The sequence below is a fragment of the Glycine soja genome, chromosome 2 (genome assembly GCF_004193775.1).
Source record: "Glycine soja cultivar W05 chromosome 2, ASM419377v2, whole genome shotgun sequence".
NCBI classification, from domain to species: Eukaryota; Viridiplantae; Streptophyta; class Magnoliopsida; order Fabales; family Fabaceae; genus Glycine; species Glycine soja.
The window spans coordinates 10,309,504-10,330,297 of NC_041003.1; the positions used below are offsets into that span (position 1 = coordinate 10,309,504).

The 20,794-nt window shown below is 32.1% G+C and overlaps 1 protein-coding gene across 3 annotated transcripts; it reads right to left on the reverse strand.

Moving 5' to 3' along the window:
* Nucleotides 1–413: 413 nt before the first annotated feature.
* Nucleotides 414–7,133, reverse strand: LOC114386534. 3 transcript variants are annotated; one of them, XM_028346559.1, is made up of 9 exons: nucleotides 6,943–7,133; nucleotides 5,415–5,848; nucleotides 5,074–5,136; nucleotides 4,574–4,897; nucleotides 4,248–4,301; nucleotides 3,649–3,714; nucleotides 3,103–3,264; nucleotides 2,030–2,148; nucleotides 414–727 (listed from the first exon to the last, which is right to left on the reverse strand). In XM_028346559.1, the coding sequence occupies exons 2-8, from the start codon at nucleotides 5,767–5,769 to the stop codon at nucleotides 2,030–2,032; spliced, it is 1,143 nt and encodes a 380-aa protein (XP_028202360.1). In that variant the 5' UTR covers nucleotides 5,770–5,848; nucleotides 6,943–7,133; the 3' UTR covers nucleotides 414–727. The 3 variants fall into 3 exon arrangements, with proteins under 3 accessions (XP_028202360.1, XP_028202352.1, XP_028202369.1); XM_028346551.1 differs by having other exon boundaries at nucleotides 2,030–2,151; nucleotides 6,943–7,132; XM_028346568.1 differs by lacking the exon at nucleotides 4,248–4,301 and having other exon boundaries at nucleotides 2,030–2,151; nucleotides 6,943–7,132.
* Between the last annotated feature and the right edge of the window lie 13,661 nt (nucleotides 7,134–20,794).

Below are 20,794 nucleotides of genomic sequence, written 5' to 3' on the forward strand. Positions count from 1 at the left end.
TAAAAATAAACACATTATTAATTAGTCATTGCACTTGTGCATCAAATGATTGAGATTGTAACAGGGTGAGTTTAATTGTGAGAAAATAAGAGATAAAAAAAAGTGAAATTTTTTAAAATATGTAAGTCTTGTACCTCTATCATATTATTTTAATTCAAATATTTTTTTTCAATTCTGTTTTATTCCATTATTTTTTACTCTGTCAAACCAAAACTTACAAAACTAATCAAAAGACCTATCTAAATTCTCTAAGATTAGAATTTCGAAATAAATAAAAAAATATATAAAATATATACCAAAAATAATTTCAAATTAGTGGAGTATAAAATTTTAGAACGCGTGAGAATTAAACTCTTTCGAAATTATTTTAGGAGAGAAGATACTGCAAGATAACACTTAAAAGTTGGAAGCAATCCTTTATCTAATCAAGGTTTCTACCAAATAAATCCAATCAAAAGTTTGTCATTGGACGTTCATACAATAGTTCATAAAAAAAAAGTATATATGACAGCATAACTTCTCCATATCAACCATTTTCCGATTGATATGAGCTAATCAAATCAAGGTTTCCACCAAATAACACCAATTTGTCATGGGACGCCCTTACAAAAGTTGATAAAAAAAAATTATATATGTATGGCAGCATATATTCTCCAATATCAGCCTTGTATGACTCCTTCTTGTATACATCCTATAGCCCTCTAAAATGCTTACTATCAAATCACATCTGTAAAACAAAACAAAAGAAAAATGTTGATCTCTCATCAAAGCTTGTTATGCTGTTAAGTTTATGGCAGGCAAATGCAAAAGCACTGATTAGCTCATACAAAATCAACAAGGCCTACATTCAAAATGCCGTTCATTCATAGTAAGAGAGTTTTACAGTTAATATATAAACGGAGATATCATCATAGATTTTGTTCTCAATTAACCAACCAACATGACATGAGAAATTTAGGAATGAAAGATTGCTATTTGCCTTTTCTTTGTAAGGACAGGAGATGGTACCCCAATTCAAAGAAGAAAAAAAGTCTTTAGGCTCAAAGAACATTCCTAGAAGACTTACATTTGTCTCACCCCAAAAAGACAATTCAAACGAGCAAGGACTTAAAACTATAACCTGTTTGATGCAAGACCTTATCTTGTTCCATCTGACTAATATCTTGTTGTAAAAGATTGCTATATGTTTGCATATTAAAGTGTATAAAGATTCAAGGGCAAAACAGGTTGCACAGATGGATAATAAAGTAATAGTTGTATTATGCAAGACATCTTCAACATCCTAACAAACACATACACCATAGACCAAGTTCATTTACAGATAAGTTTAACTAGTAGTAAATTTCAAGGATTTCTAAAGAGGAGAAATAAACTATAAAAATATCTATACTGAATTCAACCCCAGTCTAGCCGCCCCATGCATTTGATTGTATCTAAAAATTTTCTAGCGTCAACTCACTAAACACAGCATTTTGTCCAATATTACACATATGTATACCTCAGCACAGCACCGCGTTTTACATGCCCACTTACCCATTGCACATACTTCCTAAAGCCACAAAAACAAATACTAATGGTTAACTATTAGATATAAGCCCTTCATGCATCTTCAACCAAGTGCTTAAGCTATTGGTATCATAACATTATGATCGTGTGTCCAGAGTTTGATCCTTGTTACCCTTATTTTTACGAAATAAAAGTTAAATTTCAGCACAAGACAAGTGGTCTTATTCATTGTCCATGCTTCAATGCCAAAGGGCTTGTGTAAGAGAGTCAAATATAAAATCATCCATGTGTCTTCACCTAATAACTTAAGCTTTTATGTACTACATTAACTAGGGAAGGCCTAGCTTCCAAGTCTCAATTATTCAATAAACACACCCAGAGCCAATGTGAAAGTAAGGAAACCAATTAGGATTTTTTGACCCATTTCTTTCAAAAATCAACATCAAGAATATTTTGATACAGATTTCCTGGCATGAAATTAAAGTACTCACTTTTCATCCAATCAAAAGGAGTAAATATATACCTAATTTCCAGGCAGTCCTTGCATAGCAGGAAAGGGATTCCCTAAACGAGCTTCACGTCTCAATTGAGATAAGCGTAATCTTTTCACAGGTACAAATTCTTTTTGTGCTTCTGAGTTCGCTGCTGAAATACATTAAGTTGTCAGATATATATATATATATATATATATATATATATATATATATATATATATATATATATATATATATGCAGATTCAATAATGATGAAAGAATGCGTAACTTGGACTTCTATTTAATATCAAAATATTTTAATACACATATATTAAACCCATCTGAATATAAAAATTCATGCGTGCTTTGCCAGTAAGGGCATGAAGACCATTTGCACCTGAGCCAGCAACCAGCATGTTCATCCAATTGCTTTGCTAGAATAACATTTATCACATACATTGATATGAATTGAAAAAATATATCACAATCTCTTAAGTCCAATCTTCACCAAACAAACAATCTCGCAACTGAAAATTCTTATCCATTTCTAATGGTACCTGATACAACTCTATCATGGATGCTGTCTAACCTAGTGCAGGATTATTTTTCTTCTTAACATTTGATGCCCTTTTCTCTTCAACACACTCTGCTCTATGCTGGCATGCAACAACCCTGTGATATTCCTTTAGATGCATATGGTTCATATACAGCATCCACTCCTTACTTGTATCACATTTCTCACCTCGTTTCATAGCCACACAGTGCCCATGCAGGCTGGCTATGCACTAGCCCTTATCTACTCCTGGGCAAACATTGCAACAATGGCATCATCATCCACACCATTGTAGTTGGAGAAACATGATACCAATTGGTAAGATCTTGGGAGAACCACACTACAAAAGCTAGCCATTGTAGTTGGAGATCCCAAGACCTTATAACCTCACATTAGAATCCTACACTTCCAAAGTGCAACTCAAGTCCCATACCTTGCAATTAGATCCAAATATAATACATAATACATAATACATCAAACAATGTCAGGTGGCTCATGTGAACAAAAAAGTAAATCATTATATTTCAGCAATGCTGTACTGTTTAACAACTATTGTGAATACCTCATACCTTTTAACCCAGTCAGGCTTGTCCCCATTGCATGCAGTCCCGCACTGGAAACACTTCTTTTACACTCTCTCCTGAACTGTTGCCTCAGTTTTTTAGTCTTGAATGCCCTTAATCGCCTTGCAATACGTTGATGTTCCTTAAGATTTTCAATATCCCGCCTTACTGCAGCAAATTGATGAAGGATCATTTATTGGTTGTAGTCTACCAAAAAATTGTTTGTGCTTAATACCCTAGAAAATGTCAATCTTACTATATATACAATAGTTGCACTGCAGATAAGAATTAGAAACAGACATTCATGACCTAGTATTTTACATAAAAGAATGACTAGTACAATAAGAGACTACTGTACAAATGCAATGAAAGTTAAAGTAAAATAAGAATTTCTTATAGCTTACTTTTGTATATTAGGTAAGAAGAACATAGCTCTACCAATTCTTAACCTAATTTCTTTATGGTGAAATTCATTTAAAACCAGAATTTTAAACTTTTCTTTTTCTTTTTCAATATGACATGTACAATAAATAGAAAGTATATGAAACATACCAACAGATGATTGAATGGCTCCTCTAAAGTTATGTGCAGGCACATCTTCGACAGAAGGACTGGAATCTGGCAGATAAATCCAAATAGCATGAAAATCAATATCAACTGATATATTGAAAGATAAAAATGTATAATTACAGTAACAATCAAGTCAGCATTAGGCTGAGTGTTGTCTTGGCATTTTCCAGGAAGCTACTTCAATCTATTTACCAACTCCAAAATAAAGTTCATCAAAAAACTAATAACTAATAAGTGCAGAATATATATTAATTTGACACTGACTTGTGCAGTATAATTTTAAGAAATCGTGCAGTTTATCTTCACCAAAGAACATAAGCTGGCACTTCAACATGTAGATAATTTGTCATGGTATTGCTAGATTAAGAAACTGTCAACTGAAAAAGAATCTCACCATGCACTTCCATTGAGGAATTACATGACTGAAGAAAACTATCCATTAACTATAATACATAATATGAAGCATTAACATATGTTTCCTCTGTTGAGTAACAGTGACAGAACAAACAAAGTCAAGCATCAGGAGTCATAGGATTCATATTGTTATATATTAATGATATTTAAGGAAGGAATAACATTACCCACTGGAAAGATATTTTTCTTCACAACTTGCCCTGCAAGAACTTGTTTATTATCTGTAATGATTGCAACTAGTTAATCATAGGTTGGCAGACAGCACCAATACAAATGTTAAGGAAAACATGCTTGCTCTCTGCTCCAATCAGTTAATTTGAACTTGAAGTACAAATAAGTTCTCCAACTAGTTTTTTCAAGATTATTCCATAAAAACTAAACTGTTAAATAACATATAGGTGAAGAATATAAGTATGTAACATATTCAAAATCAAACTGTGCCAAGTTCAAGAGTTGTTCCTCTCTTCACACTATTAGTTTCCTCATTATTCACCTTTAAATCTGTTACAAGGCAGACTCTGATCCATATGCTTCTCAGTCCCATCTTTCACTGTTGAATTACCTTTGGACCGAGCTCGATGTTTCATCTGGCTCAATCGAAGTATTCTACCTTTTGGCTGCTCATTTTCAGCCCTAGATATCATTTGTGGTGCCAAATCATTCTTACTTTTACACCGAGCTTGATGCTTTATTTGGTTCAGGCGGATTGTTTTTCCTTGTGAATGTTTGCAGCGGCTATTGTCATCCCTCTCTTGATCCAATATAAGATATTTACATCTAGCTTGCTTCCGAATTTGAGTTAAGCGGGTTCTGGTAACTGCATAACAAAATCCACACTGTTAACTACTTACGTGACAAACTGCTGACAGTCTATCAAGTAGCTCTAGAGAGCATTCCTGATCTATAAACGAAGCAATACAGGTACAGCTATCAAATTCTTCTCACAATGGTATTCTAAAGTGGAGAAAAATGAATAAAGTTAGCATCACTAACCATCCACATTGATATTGCTAGCATGCTCTTGTGACATTTGATCGATCAGGTCACTTTGTAAGTCTGCATTGATGGAAAAGGACACAACATTAGAAAAAGGACGAATTTTTTATATCTAATAATTATTCTCTAATTTAATATTTTTTTATAATAGAATAATAAAATGATATATAATATAAACTTAATGTTCTAATCTTTTATTTATTTTCATAAACATTATATGACTCTCTTAATTTAGAAGTACAAGCCCTCCCTTTCCTTTCCCTCCAAACCACTCCCAAACATGCCCTAAATAAAGTCAATCATAATGAATTCCAAATTTTTAGACTGTCCGGATTTACCTTTATTTTTTTGGTTATTTGTATGCTCCCCAGCCACACTATCTTCAGATTGTGCTACTATCTCAGCAGATTGTGCAAGAATCAACAAGTCATTAACACATGCCTCAGAAATCTTTGTCTGAGGTATCTGATTTCCTTGTTGTTGGGCCTCCAAACTAATGCTATCTCTGTGCTTCTCAATCTTTCCAGATAGTTCACTGTATTGGCTATAGCGGTTTTCTAACAATTCCCACCGAAAATCAGGCTGCTGCTCCAGCTCTTGAGCAGTCACATTCAGATCAAGATTTTCATGAAAATTATTAAACCACTTTTCTTGTTGACCATGTTTAAGTTGCTCATTTTTAATCATTGTCATCTTCCAATGATTTGAGCAGTAACAGGATTCGAACACAGAAGCACTATATCTGTCTACAACAGCTTGCAATCATATGTTTCTACACCAAAAAAAAAAAAAGGATTGGTAAAGACAAAAACAAATAAACATCAAAAAACAAAAACAAACAAAGCTGCAATTGACTCTGACAATTCCAATAAACACACACACACACACATCAAACAAAGAGCACAAACACACACATATATATCAAAGAGTACACACACAGATACATATATTAAACATAGAGTGTGAAAGGTGAGGAAGCCAATCCTGAACATTAATATAATAATATTAAATAGTCAAGATTAGTTCTTATTACCTCATAAGCAATACACTCCTTATCAATCAAAAACGTAAATAAATAAACCCTGCTTTGTTGTTAAGAGATGGTAAGGCTAAACCCTGGTGAACTCAATGAAAAACAGCATAGTGGTATCTGAAAATGAGTGCAAACAGTACACAAAAAATTCTAGAACTCTTTCAAGTACTTATATGCTGATATTCTATAAAAGTTTCAATCTTTACAACCAGAAGTCAAATTCAAAACAAGCAAACATCACCCAAGGAAACTTTTTCATGCACTCAAAACATTTCCAAAATCCACATGCCACAGCGCGATCGCGATTTCGGCTGCAACTTCAAGGTTTTAGGTTTTCGGAGAGTCCACGGTTGCATCAGCCAAAGCATGGTTGCATCGGCCAAAGCGCAACCAGCCACAACCAATAATTGATCGCTTTGGCCGATGCACCACCAGATCAGCCAAAAGGCAACCAAATTGGCTGATGTGCAACCGTATCAGCCTAAATGCGATCGCATCGGCTGAATTTGTCTACAATTTTCCACAACATCAAAGAATGCGACAAAACCACTATCACAACCGTGACCACAATTTAAAATCTTGTCACACAGTGTCAAAAGTAGTAACAATCATAGCACAGAGGATTTCATTTCAGCATCAGTTAATCAATCCACTTCAATAACCATAAAAATTGGCACAGTTCTGCAAAGCGGTAAAACAAATGAATGTGGGGACCCAAATAAATAAATAAATAAATAAAATGGCAGGCATTTAGATGAAAGTGACAGCAGAAAAATTACACAGTAACACTTAGCAACAAAAACAAGTACAAGTTTTTTTTGTAGTGTGTGTACCTTTTTGTCTTCTTGAGGTTGAAAAAAATGGACTGAAGTGATGAGACAGAGAGACAAGGTGGTTGGTTAGTGAGATGAGGACAACAAATAAATATCTGAAAAGAAAAAATAAATAAAAAGGAAACAAACAGCCCTAAACGGAGACTCCGAGGAATCAAAAAACACTAGTGGGGCTACTGGCAATGTTCAAAAGGAATGTCCCTCTCTTCTTACTATGTGAGTACTATGTGAACATTGGACAAAAAAATCATAATTAATATTCAGATTGAACGGTTTCGGTTTTGGTAACGGTTCCCCAATCATAAAACAGAAACTGGCAATAATAATAAGAAAAAAAAAAGACGCATTTAAATATTTTTTTTTAATCTTGCTTACTAGTGAAGTATAGGTTAACAAATCAAAAATAAAAATAATTATGGTGAGACTCATAATATAAAAAATAAATAAACAACATTACTTTTACGCGTTTCAATAAGAAAAATAATTTTAATTTTTTAATCAATGTTATAAAAATAAATATTGATTAACATTTGTTTTTTTTATTATTAGAAATAAATATAAATATTTAATATTGTATTATATAATACTCTTATTATAATTTTCGTTCTAGGTTATTTTATATAAATTAAGAAAACTTAATAAATGAATGAAAGAGAATAATCATATAAATCCATATAAAAATTTTATAAAAATTTGTTAGTTTTTGTTAATGAGAAGGATTCAAAATCATGACCTCTCTCTTCTCTCATTTGGTTAACCATCAAATTAATCTTATAAATGAAGATAATAATAATTTTATAAAACTAATTTTATGATCATTAATTCATTTTAAATTTGTAACTCATACCATTAATATTATAAAGAATATAAGAGAAAAAAAAGCAAGTAATGTTATATTGAAAGGTTAAAATGACAATTATTTAAAAAAAAAAAAATCTTACACAAGCATCATTATGAAACAAAGGGAGTAATATGATTTTTTTTTTTGCTAAAATATAAGAATAGTCTTTTATCTTTTTTTTTTTTGTTCTAAATTGGTCTCCTAACTTTTAAAAATTTAAAATTAATCTCTTATTTAATTCATGACAAGTTAATCCTTTTCAAAAAATTGATTATTTTTATATTATATTTTAACACGATTTTGAACTTTTTTCTAATCAATTCAAAATGTGAATTTTTTTTGTGTTAAATTCACCTATATAAAAACTATAAGAATCAACTAATGTTGAAAGCAAAAAAAGGCATAAATGTAGTGAAAATTGCATGATAATGTGTCTCATAAATAATAAGAAAAAATATAACATTAGATTTTTAGTTGTTCATCAAACTCAATTTTCATGTATTTTTCACCTTATTTATGTCTTTTTTTTTTATCGAACATTGGTTGATTCTCATAATTTTTATATAAATGAGTCTAATGAGATAAATTTCACATCTTAAATTAATAAAAAAATGTTTAAAATCATGTTCAAAAATAAAAAAATAATAATTAATTTTTTGAAAGAACTAACTTGTCATGAATTAAATAAGTAAGAAATGATTTTAGAACTTTTAAAAGTTAAGAGACTAACTTAAAAAAATGTTTAGGAACCATTTATATGTTTTGGCCATTTTTTTCTCTCACTTATCTTTTCGAATATTAAATATGAACATCTAACAAATGTCAGAACAGATTTTTCCTTTTTGAGTATTTTGTTTTTTTTCTGGATTTTTTAGTATTTTGTTAATTATAGAGTTTTTGGTTGTTGGGCACTTAGGGGAGATTTATTTCCAAGTTCAAACAATTTCTTTGTATTTTTTTTGTATTAAGAATATCTTTTAATTACTAGTAGTTGTAAGTTTAGAAATTATGAAAGTTTTTTTATCAGACAGAAAGAAGAAGAAAGTAAATACAATATCTTCCAACAAAACATTTTTTCATATGCACGATCAGAAAATGATACTTATTTACTAGTTTAAATTTTAATTTTTTTCAATGTATTAAATTTATATTTTAATAATTTTAGACGTAATTTTTATAATTTTTTATTAAAACATTGCTCTGTAATTTGTGTAAAGAATCGATCATTATATTTTCTACTTAGTAAAGTACTAATTTGTATGATTACCAAATAAATAAATAGAATCTAATAACTTATATTCAAATAACAATTTTTTGGAGCATAAATTTAAATGAAAAACATCAAGATTTAACATCGTATATATTTACATTCCCTTTTTAGGGAATATATATACACTCCTTGAAGTTTAATAAAATTTTACTCAATATCTCTCTTTCCCACGTTTAATTTTACACTCTCAATCAATTAAAAATTAATTCAAATGTGATTTTTAAATAATTATTATAAAAATGGATTTTATCATCATACATAGCACTCTAGTTTTAATGGTGTCATGTTCAAGCCCCAAATATGCACTTGTATTAAATATTAAGAGCGAAAACTTGATTGCATATAATAGTCTACTTATTCAAAAAGTATCCCTTTCTATGGAGGATACCTATAGTCTCATGCAAAAAATAATATATAACAATTTATAACTAAATTACTTACAAAAAGTTTACTATCTTTTTTATCCCTAATTTTTTTTAGTTCACAATTAATTTAAATTTTGACGGGTCAAAATGAACTTTTTATCTGATATCACTTTTAGTTCATGATTCTAAGTAACACCATTAACTAATAATGTAACAACAATATTGATAATCTATGACTTGTTACACAAAATTATTTAATTGTGATTTTTCATTCATTAAATTATTTATTTAATGCAATGAAACATTAGCGACAAATAATTCAAAATCATAAGCAATTAATGTCAGTATAATTACTATTTAATTCAATACTAATGCGGTCTTATCTTCTTTTTTATATGTTCATGTGATGTTATCTAGAATATGTTATGTGGGTCAAGCATGCCTTAATAAGATAAGACTTAAAAAATGCACCAAGACTAGTTTTAAACATGAACCTATCTAAAATAATTCCAAGTCAAAATGAGTTAGTTAGATAAGACGGAACAATTGAAAGAATATTAAATTTAAATAAATGGTGACTTTCCAAAGCAACTTAGTCAAATGTGAATATTGGACTAGATTAGTTGCACGGTCCCATTATGAGACAAATTAGCCAAGTCACTTTGTATTTGAGATCCAGGAAATGTATTGTTAGTGTAAAGATTTTTACGCTCTCAATCCATTAGAAATAACTGTATGTGCCTTTTAGTGGTCTCTAGTTCAAATCTTGAGTACACAGTTATATTAAATATTTAAATAAAAAAGTTTGTTGCACATATAATTTTATCCAACTCAAAAAGGTTTGCCTTCCACATATAATGCATGTAGCCTTAAAAAAAAATACATAACAATCTATGATTGAATTATAGAATAAAAACTTTTGCACTACCAATACATTTAAACTAAATTTCTTTTTTAATAATGATATTTAATGGTATAATCCCTTACTCAGTATGCTTTGACATGATAAAAAAAAAACTATGCTTTGAAATTTATCATCATAATTTCAATCATACAAAAATATATAGCTATTTTTTCCAATCAATTATTTATTTTATGCATTGAAACATTAGTGACAACTATTTCAAAATCGTAAATAATTAATGTCATTCCGATTGTTAGCTAATTTATTACTCATGTGGTCGTATCTAGAGTAAGATTATATGGGTCAAACAAGTCTTTATAGGACAAGACTCTACTAGATGTATTTTTTTCAACATGAACCTATCAAAAATAATTTCATGTCAATATGAGTTAGTGAGATGGATGAGTCACTAACACTCATGATCAATTATAAGAATATTAAATTGAAACAAATGGTGATTTTCTAGACTAACAGTTTAGTACAACAACTAATCCCAATGTGAATAGTGCTTATATTGGTTATAGGTCCCATTAGTTGTTGGCTAAGTTATGGGCATTCAAAATCACTTTCTGGTCAATAAGCTAATGAGACACAATGGATCACAAACACACCTAAAAAATAGTGTTTTTTTTCTTCAAAAAAGCACTAATGGGTCTTCATAGAATGAAGGCAAACCATCCATATTGTCCCAATGGGTCTTTGTAGGACAAGACTACTCTTAGAACAAATGAAAGTTTGAAAAAGAAAGAAAAAAAAAAGCTTCAAGTCCCACATCGCTCAGGATAAACACTTGAATAGTGTTTCATTCCTTATATATAGATAACTCATTTCTTCTTTTTTTCCTTGCCCCACTTGAGAAGCATTTCCTCAACTTTTCTTTCTCCCTCCCATATTTCAGCCGGTGCATTTCTGGCAAACTTCTCCTCTTTCTTTCTGTCGCTCTAAAATTTTGGTTGTCTTTAAAAGTGACTTTGTAAGTCATATTTTTCGGTTGCCTTTAAGAGTGACTTTGTAAGTCATATTTTTCGGTTGGTTTTAAGAGTGACTTTTTAAGTCACATTTTTCGGTTGGCTATTAGAGTGACTTTTCAAGTCATATTTTCGGGTGGCTTTAGAGTGACTTTTCAAGTCATACAAGAGAGTGTAATTCTAGAAAAGGTTCCCTCAGTGCAGTGGGAATCTTATACAGTGATCTGAGCTGTTTTATCCTGGGGACGTCGTGGTTGATAGTTTGCTTGCACAATTTTTGGCAGTGTCACGAAACGTCTTAAAGAAAGCGACATTGTCCGTGACTCAGCCAGTAATTTTTTCGGTTTGCCATAAACTATTGTTACAACAATTTTAAGACACTTTTGGTTCTGCTATGGCTACCGTAGATATTACTGGCTCGAACAGCAATGACCTCAACAAACCTTTAAGGTTTGAAGGGTATCATTTCAAACGTTGGCAACAAAAGATGATGTTTTATTTAACTATGAGAAAAGTTGTCTATGTTTTGAACACTGATATTCCAGTGGTACTTGAGGATGCTGAGAAGGAAGTGAAGGATAAAATGACTATGGAATTAATCTCTGGAATGAAAATGATTACCTATGCAAGAATTTCATTCTAAATGGGTTAGCTGATGATCTCTATGATTATTATAGCCCATATAAGTCTGCCAAATTAGTTTGGCTGGTTTTGGAAAAGAAGTATGATACTGAGGAAGCTGGGACTAAAAAGTATGCTATTAGTCGCTACCTCAAGTATCAAATGACTGATGATAAATCAGTAGAGTCTCAATTCCATGAGATACAGAAAATTGCTCATGATATCATATCAGAGGGTATGACATTGGATGAGCAATTTCAGGTTGCTGTCATCATAGACAAATTGCCTCCTGGCTGGAAGGATTTCAAAAATCTTCTCATACACAAGACCAAAGAATTCTCTTTGGAGTCTCTGATCACACGTCTGCGCATTGAGGAAGAGGCACGCAGACAAGATCAGAAAGATGAAGTGTTGGTTGTGTCTCACAACAACACTAAAAGGAAGAACACAGGTGCAGTTCTGAAGCCTATTGGCAAAAACTTTAAGAATCAGAACCGCAATGTGAGCAATACCTCCAACCGCAACAAGAACCCCCCAAGGGTCCAACATGCTAGACAGCATCCACCTGCCAAGAATAATCCCGGTGAGTCATTCCTCTGCTACAATTGTGGCAAACCGGGACATATGGCACGTAAATGTAGAAATCCTTCAATGACAGGTGCTCCCCAGGCTAACATGACTCAAGAGCCATACATAGCTGTGATAACAGAAATCAATATGATTGGAGGATCAGATGGATGGTGGATAGACACTGGCGCCTCCTGCCATGTCTGCTGTGATCGTGCTATGTTTAAAACATACACGAATGTTGAAAATAAGAAAGTGTTGCTAGGTGATTCCCACACCACTACTGTTGTTGGAACTGGAGATGTTGAACTGAAGTTTACCTCTGGAAAGACTTTGATTCTCAAAGATGTGATGCATACTCTAGAGATGAGAAAGAATCTGGTTTCTGGTTTTCTTTTAAACAAGGCTGGGTTTACTCAGACGATAGGTGCAGATTTATTTACTTTGACCAAGAATGGGGTATTTGTAGGGAAAGGGTACACCACTGATGGCATGTTCAAATTGAATCTTGATATTAATAAAGTTTCTCTTTCTGCTTACATGTTGTGTGATTTTAATATCTGGCATTCTAGACTTTGTCATATAAATAGTCGTTGCATATCTAATATGAGTAACTTAGGTTTTATTCCAAAGCTATCTTCAAATCACTTTGAAAAATGTGTTTTTTGCAGTCAATCTAAAATAACTAAGAAATCACATAAATCAGTAGTTAAAGAATCTGAGCCATTGGATTTAATACATTCTGATATATGTGAATTTGATGGAACGTTGACCAGAAATGGAAAACGATATTTTATCACTTTCATTGATGACTGCTCTGATTATACATATGTATATCTTATGAAAAATAAAAGTGAAGCGCTTGACTTGTTTAAGTTATTTGTAACAGAAATTGAAAATCAATTCAATAAGAAAATAAGAAACTTCAAAGTGATAGAGGCACAGAGTATGATTCCAGCTTGTTTAATGAGTTTTATAATTTGCATGGAATCATACATGAAACGACTGTTCCATATTCACCTGAAATGAACGGTAAAGCTGAAAGAAAGAACCGAACTTTTACAGAATTAGTTATAGCTACTATGTTGAGTTATAGTGCAACATCTTTTTGGTGGGGCGAAATTTTGTAAACTGTTTGTTATGTGCTAAATAGAATCCCCAAATCAAAAAGCAAGACATCTCCCTATGAGATATTAAAGAAAAGACAACCAAATTTGTCTTATTTGAGAACTTGGGGATGCCTGGCTTATTTAAGGATCCCAGATCCTAAGAGGGTTAAACTTGCAAGTAGAGCCTATGAATGTGTGTTCATTGGTTATGATATTAATAGCAAAGCGTATAGGTTTTATGACCTAAACGCAAAAGTGATCATAGAGTCAAATGATGCTAATTTTTATGAAAATCAATTTCCTTTTAAATTAAGGGATAGTGGGGGTACTTCATCCAATTATCTTCCTGCTATTAGTAGTGAAAATCTTGCACAACCAGAACCAGATATAAAGCCTCCAAGAGGTAAGAGAGCAAGAACTGCTAAAGATTATGGGCCCGATTATATGGCTTATACATTAGAGGAGGATTCATCAAACCTCCAAGAAGCTTTGTCTTCTTTGGATGCTGATTTGTGGCAAGAAGCCATTAATGATGAGATGGATTCTTTAGAATCTAACAAGACATGGCAATTAGTAGACTTGCCTCCTGGTTGCAAACCAATTGGTTGTAAATGGATCTTGAAAAAGAAACTAAAACCTGATGGTACTGTGGATAAATACAAGGCTTGCCTTATAGCCAAGGGTTTTAGGCAAAGAGAGAATGTGGATTTCTTCGACACCTTTTCACCAGTCACTAGAATAACATTTATTCGGGTGCTAATATCTCTTGCTGCTATTCACAATCTAGTGGTACACCAAATGGATGTTAAAACTGCTTTTTTAAATGGTGAATTGGAAGAGGAAATCTATATGGAACAACCTGAAGGGTTTGTGATTCATGGACAAGAAGATAAAGTCTGCAAGTTAGATAAATCTCTGTATGACCTAAAACAAGCACCTAAGCAGTGGCATGAAAAGTTTGATAACTTAATAGTCTCGAATGGGTTTAAGGTGAATGAAAGTGACAAATGCATTTACTACAAATCTGTAAATAATATTTGCACTATCATATGTGTATATGTCGATGACCTTCTCATATTTGGTTCAAATATTCATGTAGTGAACTTTGATATGAAAGACCTCGGAGAAGCAAATGTAATCCTTGGTATTAAGATTAATAGGTCAAAAGAGGGAATTTCTCTGGATCAATCTCACTACATTGAGAAGATCTTAAAGAAATATGACTACTTTGACTGTAAACCTGCTAGTACACCATATGATCCAAGTGTAAAACTGTTTAAGAGCACTGGTGAAGGTATACGACAAACTGAGTACGCAAGTATCATTGGCAGCCTTAGGTATGCCACTGATTGTACTAGACCCGACATAGCCTATGTTGTGGGATTATTATGCAGGTCTACCAGTAGACCTAGTATGGAGCACTGACACGCTATTGAAAGGGTAATGAGGTACCTTAAAAGAACCATAAACCTTGGATTACATTATAAAAGGTTTCCCGTTGTACTTGAAAGATACAACGATGCAGATTGGAACACTCTTTCAGATGATTCCAAAGCAACCAGCGGCTATATATTTAGCATAGCAGGTGGGGCTGTTTCTTGGAAGTCAAAGAAACAGACTATCTTAGCTCAGTCCACTATGGAATCTGAGATGATAGCACTAGCAACTGCTAGTGAGGAAGCAAGTTGGCTAAGAAGCTTACTTGCAGAGATTTCTTTATGGGAAAGACCGATACCAGCTGTGTTGAACCATTGTGATAGTACCGCGGCTATTGCAAAAATTGAGAACCGTTATTACAATGGTAAGAAACGACAGATACGTCGTAAGCACAACACTGTTAGAGAATTACTCTCAATAGGAGCTGTTAGAGTGGATCACGTACGCACTGATGATAATTTAGCAGATCCTTTGACGAAAGGATTAGCTAGAGAGAAAGTCCATAACACTTCTAAAAGAATGGGACTATTGCCCTTACTGCGATGATCATTCATGATGGTAACCCGACCTAAATGACTGGAGATCCCAAGAACTAGATTCAATGGGTAATAACAAGTTATGAAGTGATATGAGATGAACATGCTGTTATAAGTGAAAGCAGCATGATTCCTGAAGTAACAAGAGGATGAGTTATGGAAAAAATTCATAATTCTTAATGAGATCTATGCCCTACATTGAATGGAGTACCTAGACTACAGGAGTACTCTTGATAGACTCACCTATGTGAATGTTGAAGTGGGGGCCGCTTCATATGAAATTTTGGGCAAAAATTTCTAGAGCGTTCACTATACCGGGATAGACGTGCATGGCCTTTAACGCACGGGCTTTATAGAATACACCTATGAAAAGGTTGTGTGTGGTTTGATGTCGGAGATAGAGTTCAAGACTTCGAGTTACTCTAGTAAAATCTGAATCTTACTCACTATGCAAAGGTTCAAGTTGTATGACACCTTTGTTTATGCACAATTTTATGAAATCCTCGAAAATCTTCTTTTCAAATTTCAAGTGGGGGATTGTTAGAACAAATGAAAGTTTGAAAAAAAAAAAGAAAAGAAAAAAAAAGCTTCAAGTCCCACATCGCTCAGGATAAACGCTTGAATAGTGTTTCATTCCATATATATAGAGAGCTCATTTCTTTTTTTTTTTCCTTGCCCCAGTTGAGAAGCATTTCCTCAACTTTTCTTTCTCCCTCCCATATTTCAGCCGATGCATTTCCGGCAAACTTCTCCCTCTTTCTTTCTGTCGCTCTAAAATTTTGGTTGCCTTTAAGAGTGACTTTGTAAGTCATATTTTTCGGTTGCCTTTAAGAGTGACTTTGTAAGTCATATTTTTCGGTTGGTTTTAAGAGTGACTTTTTAAGTCACATTTTTCGGTTGGCTATTAGAGTGACTTTTCAAGTCATATTTTCAGGTGGCTTTAGAGTGACTTTTCAAGTCATACAAGAGGGTGTAATTCTAGAAAAGGTTCCCTCAATGCAGTGAGAATCTTATACAGTGATCTGAGCTGTTTTATCCTGGGGACGTCGTGGTTGATAGTCTGCTTGCACAATTTTTGGCAGTGCCACGAAACGTCTTAAAGAAAGTGACATTGTCCGTGATTCAGCCAGTAATTTTTTCGGTTTGTCATAAACTATTGTTACAACAACTACAAAAACACACCAAGTATAATTTTTTTTCTTAAACTCAAGCCTATCAAACATAATTTCAAGGATAAGTTAGTGAGACGGGACGGATCACAAACACCCTTGAACAATTGCAAGAATATTAAATTGAAACAAATAGTGATTTTCTAGAGCAATTCAACAATTAAGCCTAATGCAAATATTGGGCTAGATAAGTTGGACAAATCACTTTGTATTTGAGATTTGACACGAAAAACGTGTTATTATCGTAAAGATTTGGTTTAATATATGTTTTAGGTTCATGTAAGTTAACACTTTTTCATTTTTGGTTTTTTTAAGTTTATTTTTTAAAAAATTTAGTCCATGTAAATTCATTTTTTAATTTTGGTCTCTATGATATATTTTATTTATTTATTGTTCTTATAAGTTTATGTTTTTTCAATCTTGATCTCTATAAGATTATATATTTTCATTTATAATTCTCATAAGTCCATATTTATAGAGATCAAAATTAAAAAAAAATACAAACTTGTAAGAACTAAAAATGTGTAAAATATCAAATGGGGATCACAGTTGAAATAGAAAAAACTTATAGGGATTAAAATTAAAAAATCAAACTTATAAGGACCAAAAATAAAAGCACTATCTTCCAAGACCAGAAACATATTTTAGCCTAATTTTTTTTTTTAAAAGTTGGTCATAGGGTCCTATTGTGAGAAAGTTGGCCAAGGCACTCGATATTCAAGATAATCAACACATGCATGTGTTGTTAGTGTAATATTTTTGTACTCTCATCAAGTAAAAATCACGTTAAGTATAACTTTTAAAATAATCATTACAAAGACGATTATTTTATCATAGATAACAATCTAATTTTAATGGTATCCGATTCAAGCTGAGTATGCAACAACATAAAATAGTGAAAGGGAGAATTTTGTCGCCTATAAGTTCATAGATGAGTTACTGATCAGGCCAACACCAATTCTGTGGTGGACATTGCTATCTTCTAGTAGCAGTCATGACAATATGTCCAGCTATTTCATCATTTCAAAGATGGAAAATGCTCCTGTGGGGATTACTGGTAGTGGAATTTGTAGAGTCAATTTTATTTTTTTCACCAAAATTTTAAAAAGCTGGTCTATTTATTTCACAAAAGGCTTGTTCCTGAAATGTTGGGAATGGGTCATGGTCATGATTTTGGCAAATTCGAATAACTAACTAGTGACCGGGTTACATAATAGATGTTTGTATAAATTATTAACTTCGAAGTTCAGGTTCATTTTCATGTAATTAATGTAACTTGTTCATATTGCCTGTATTTTTTGACAAGGAAGTTTGTTGATGTAAATAATTTATAAAAAAAAGGTATATTGAACCTTGTGACTTGTGATAGTCGATATATTCTGATGGTTCTGAAATTTAAGCAGTAAGTAATTCAATCAATTGTGTATGCTGCATTAAACGTTTTTTTTCCTGAATATTTACCATTAATACAGTGGCGTAGGCCTTGAAATCAAGCAAATATTTTCTCATCCCGCTAAACTTTGTTATTAGATTAAATTGTATCAACTTACTTCAAATAAGATTTTGATCTCTTTGCTTTTCACCCATGACCCATCCTGCTATAATGTTTTTTTTTTCTCTTTTTAGATGGTAGTCTGTATAATTTGTATTCATCAATCACAGTATGGTCTTCTATTTTTCTGAAACGTTTGGTATCTATAATCTTTATTTGATTTGGACGCCATGAGATGAATTAAAAAAAGAGTAAAATAAAAAAAATGAAAAATAATAGAATCAAATAGCTGGAGATTATTCCATTTTAAGATAGAGAGATCACCGCAAGTGAATATAAAACACTTTAGTACACATGAACAAAAATCAAATCTTGATCAACATGTTTTAAGGTTTTTTTTTTTAGAGAAAAAAACGGTTATACAATAATTTTATATTGTGATGTAATTATAATAAGATGGTTAATTTTTATAAAAATAAAATAAAATATATTTTCAATCCCTGTAAATATGAGAAACCTTGATTTCGTTCTTGTGAATTTTTTTATATATCGTTGGGCCTCATATTTTATAAACTATAAATGTGTTGGGACTGTGAGGATTAGCTGGCCCATTAGTTAATTAAATATTGACACTTAAAAACTCTTTCTGTTCTTCTTCCCTCTTCTTGGCCCGAAACCCCTCTCTCTCTCTCTCTCTCCTTCTTCTCATTCCACTCTCTCTCTCTCTCTTCCTAAACCCTAGCCTCGCCGGACCACCAACACCACCGCGTCAATCTGACCCAAACCTCCGCGCCCCTATCCACCAACAACTCCGGCGCACCTCCTAGCCAGCGTTGTCAAGATCAGCACAACCACACCTAGCCCCGAATCCAACCCACCACCTCCGACCAAACACCGCGCGCCCTCGTCACCATCAAAACTCCACCACCATAGCCCACCTCAACCCAAACACCTAAGCACCCACATCAAAACCCTCGTGCCACCCTTCGCCCTCACCTCGTCTGGCATCAGAATAGCACCGCACAAGCCGGGGTCGAGCCAGACGAGTGCGGCAAATCCTCCGGCGTCTCCATGATTAGAGATTTCTAATTTGGGAATTTGGATTTGGCTTGGCTACTTAGAGATGGTGGGCTTTTTGGTTGGAGGTGGTGGCTGTTTGGTTCAGGTTTGGTGGTGATGGTGGTTCAGGTGTGGTGGTGATGGTGGTGGCTTGTTTTTTTTATATTTATTTATAATTTGTGGCGGTTAGAAAACGCCACAAATTATATTATTGTATTTTTTATACAATTTGAGGCCGCTTTTAACTCCATAATTTCTTATTTTAAATTTTAAAATAAAAAATAATATCACTGATTGCATATAAAATATGAGGATAAAATGCGGACAAAAAATTTTACTATAAAAATCGAACTTTTTCATAATTATAAAGATCATAAACATATTTTATTCTTTATAAAATTATTTTAAAAATTATATCTACATTATAAAGATAAAACTTAAGATTTTATGCATAATATTCAAACTTTTGTATTATACTAAGCCAACCTGAATGGTTTTTATAAGAATTTATTGACGATAAAGTTGAGTCAACCTGATTTAACATTTCTATACGCATATTATCAAAATGTAAAGAAAATAAAATTATTTTAAAAGTATGCAAGTTAATTTATTTGATAAATAATTATTTTAAAGATCTACAAAATTGTTCTAATCAAAATAAAAAATTGTTTTAATAATGAATTTTTAAAAAAATTCTGTTATATTTAATGTTGATGAAAGAAATTTAAATATTAATATGAAGTTATGGAAAGTCAAAATCTCCTTATTTGAATAACTAATTAAGAAATAAATTAATTTTAATTTGATTTATTTTTTTATATAAATTTATAGTAAATGCCATATATAAGAAAAATACACGACTTTATAAGAAAATATAGTATAATTGGACTATGACTTCATCTAATATAAGAACGAGTTTTTAAATTTAATTATAGGTGTGAATAGGAAATTTTAAAATGAAAAAAATTAAAATAATTGTAGTTGAGATTTTACGGTAAAATAATCTTAATATAAAAGGAAATTTAAATATAATTAATAACTTTAATTTTAAAATACAAAGTTGAATGCTAAATAATAGCAAGATTACGCGTAAAAAAATGTTTTACATTTAAGAATGGAGATTCAGATATAAAACAATACAAGAGTTAATGGTTGGTAATCCTCTTATAAAAATTAACATTACAGGGTGTAACATTATCTTTTTAAATAAAAAAATACTTTGAAATCCAAAATAAATCAAATTAATAAATTTTATATAAAAGAAAGTGAGTGGTGCCACTAGTATTCTGCAGCAGATACACCAAAAAAAAAAGTATTCTGCAGCAGTTACGCACGTAAGCAATAGCATAGACTATTAAACTGTCATGGACTCATGGTTGTTTAGTCTTATTCAGTGCTTGTATTTGAGTTCTAGTGACGAGAAATGCTAACGGTACTCTCTTACATTCTTCCTTGAAAGACTCTATTTTTTGGTTAAAATTTATTCTTGGAAGGAGAATTTATTGTCTACAGTA

Excerpts from the sequence above, each read along its gene's own strand:
- LOC114386534 (XM_028346551.1), bottom strand. The coding sequence starts at position 5,769 with ATGACAATGATTAAAAATGAGCAACTTAAACATGGTCAACAAGAAAAG. Across the intron at positions 5,137-5,414 it reads AAATAACCAAAAAAATAAAG|ACTTACAAAGTGACCTGATC; the intron begins GTAAATCCGGAC and ends CCATCAATGCAG. Across the intron at positions 2,152-3,102 it reads AAGCCTGACTGGGTTAAAAG|CAGCGAACTCAGAAGCACAA; the intron begins GTATGAGGTATT and ends AATGTATTTCAG.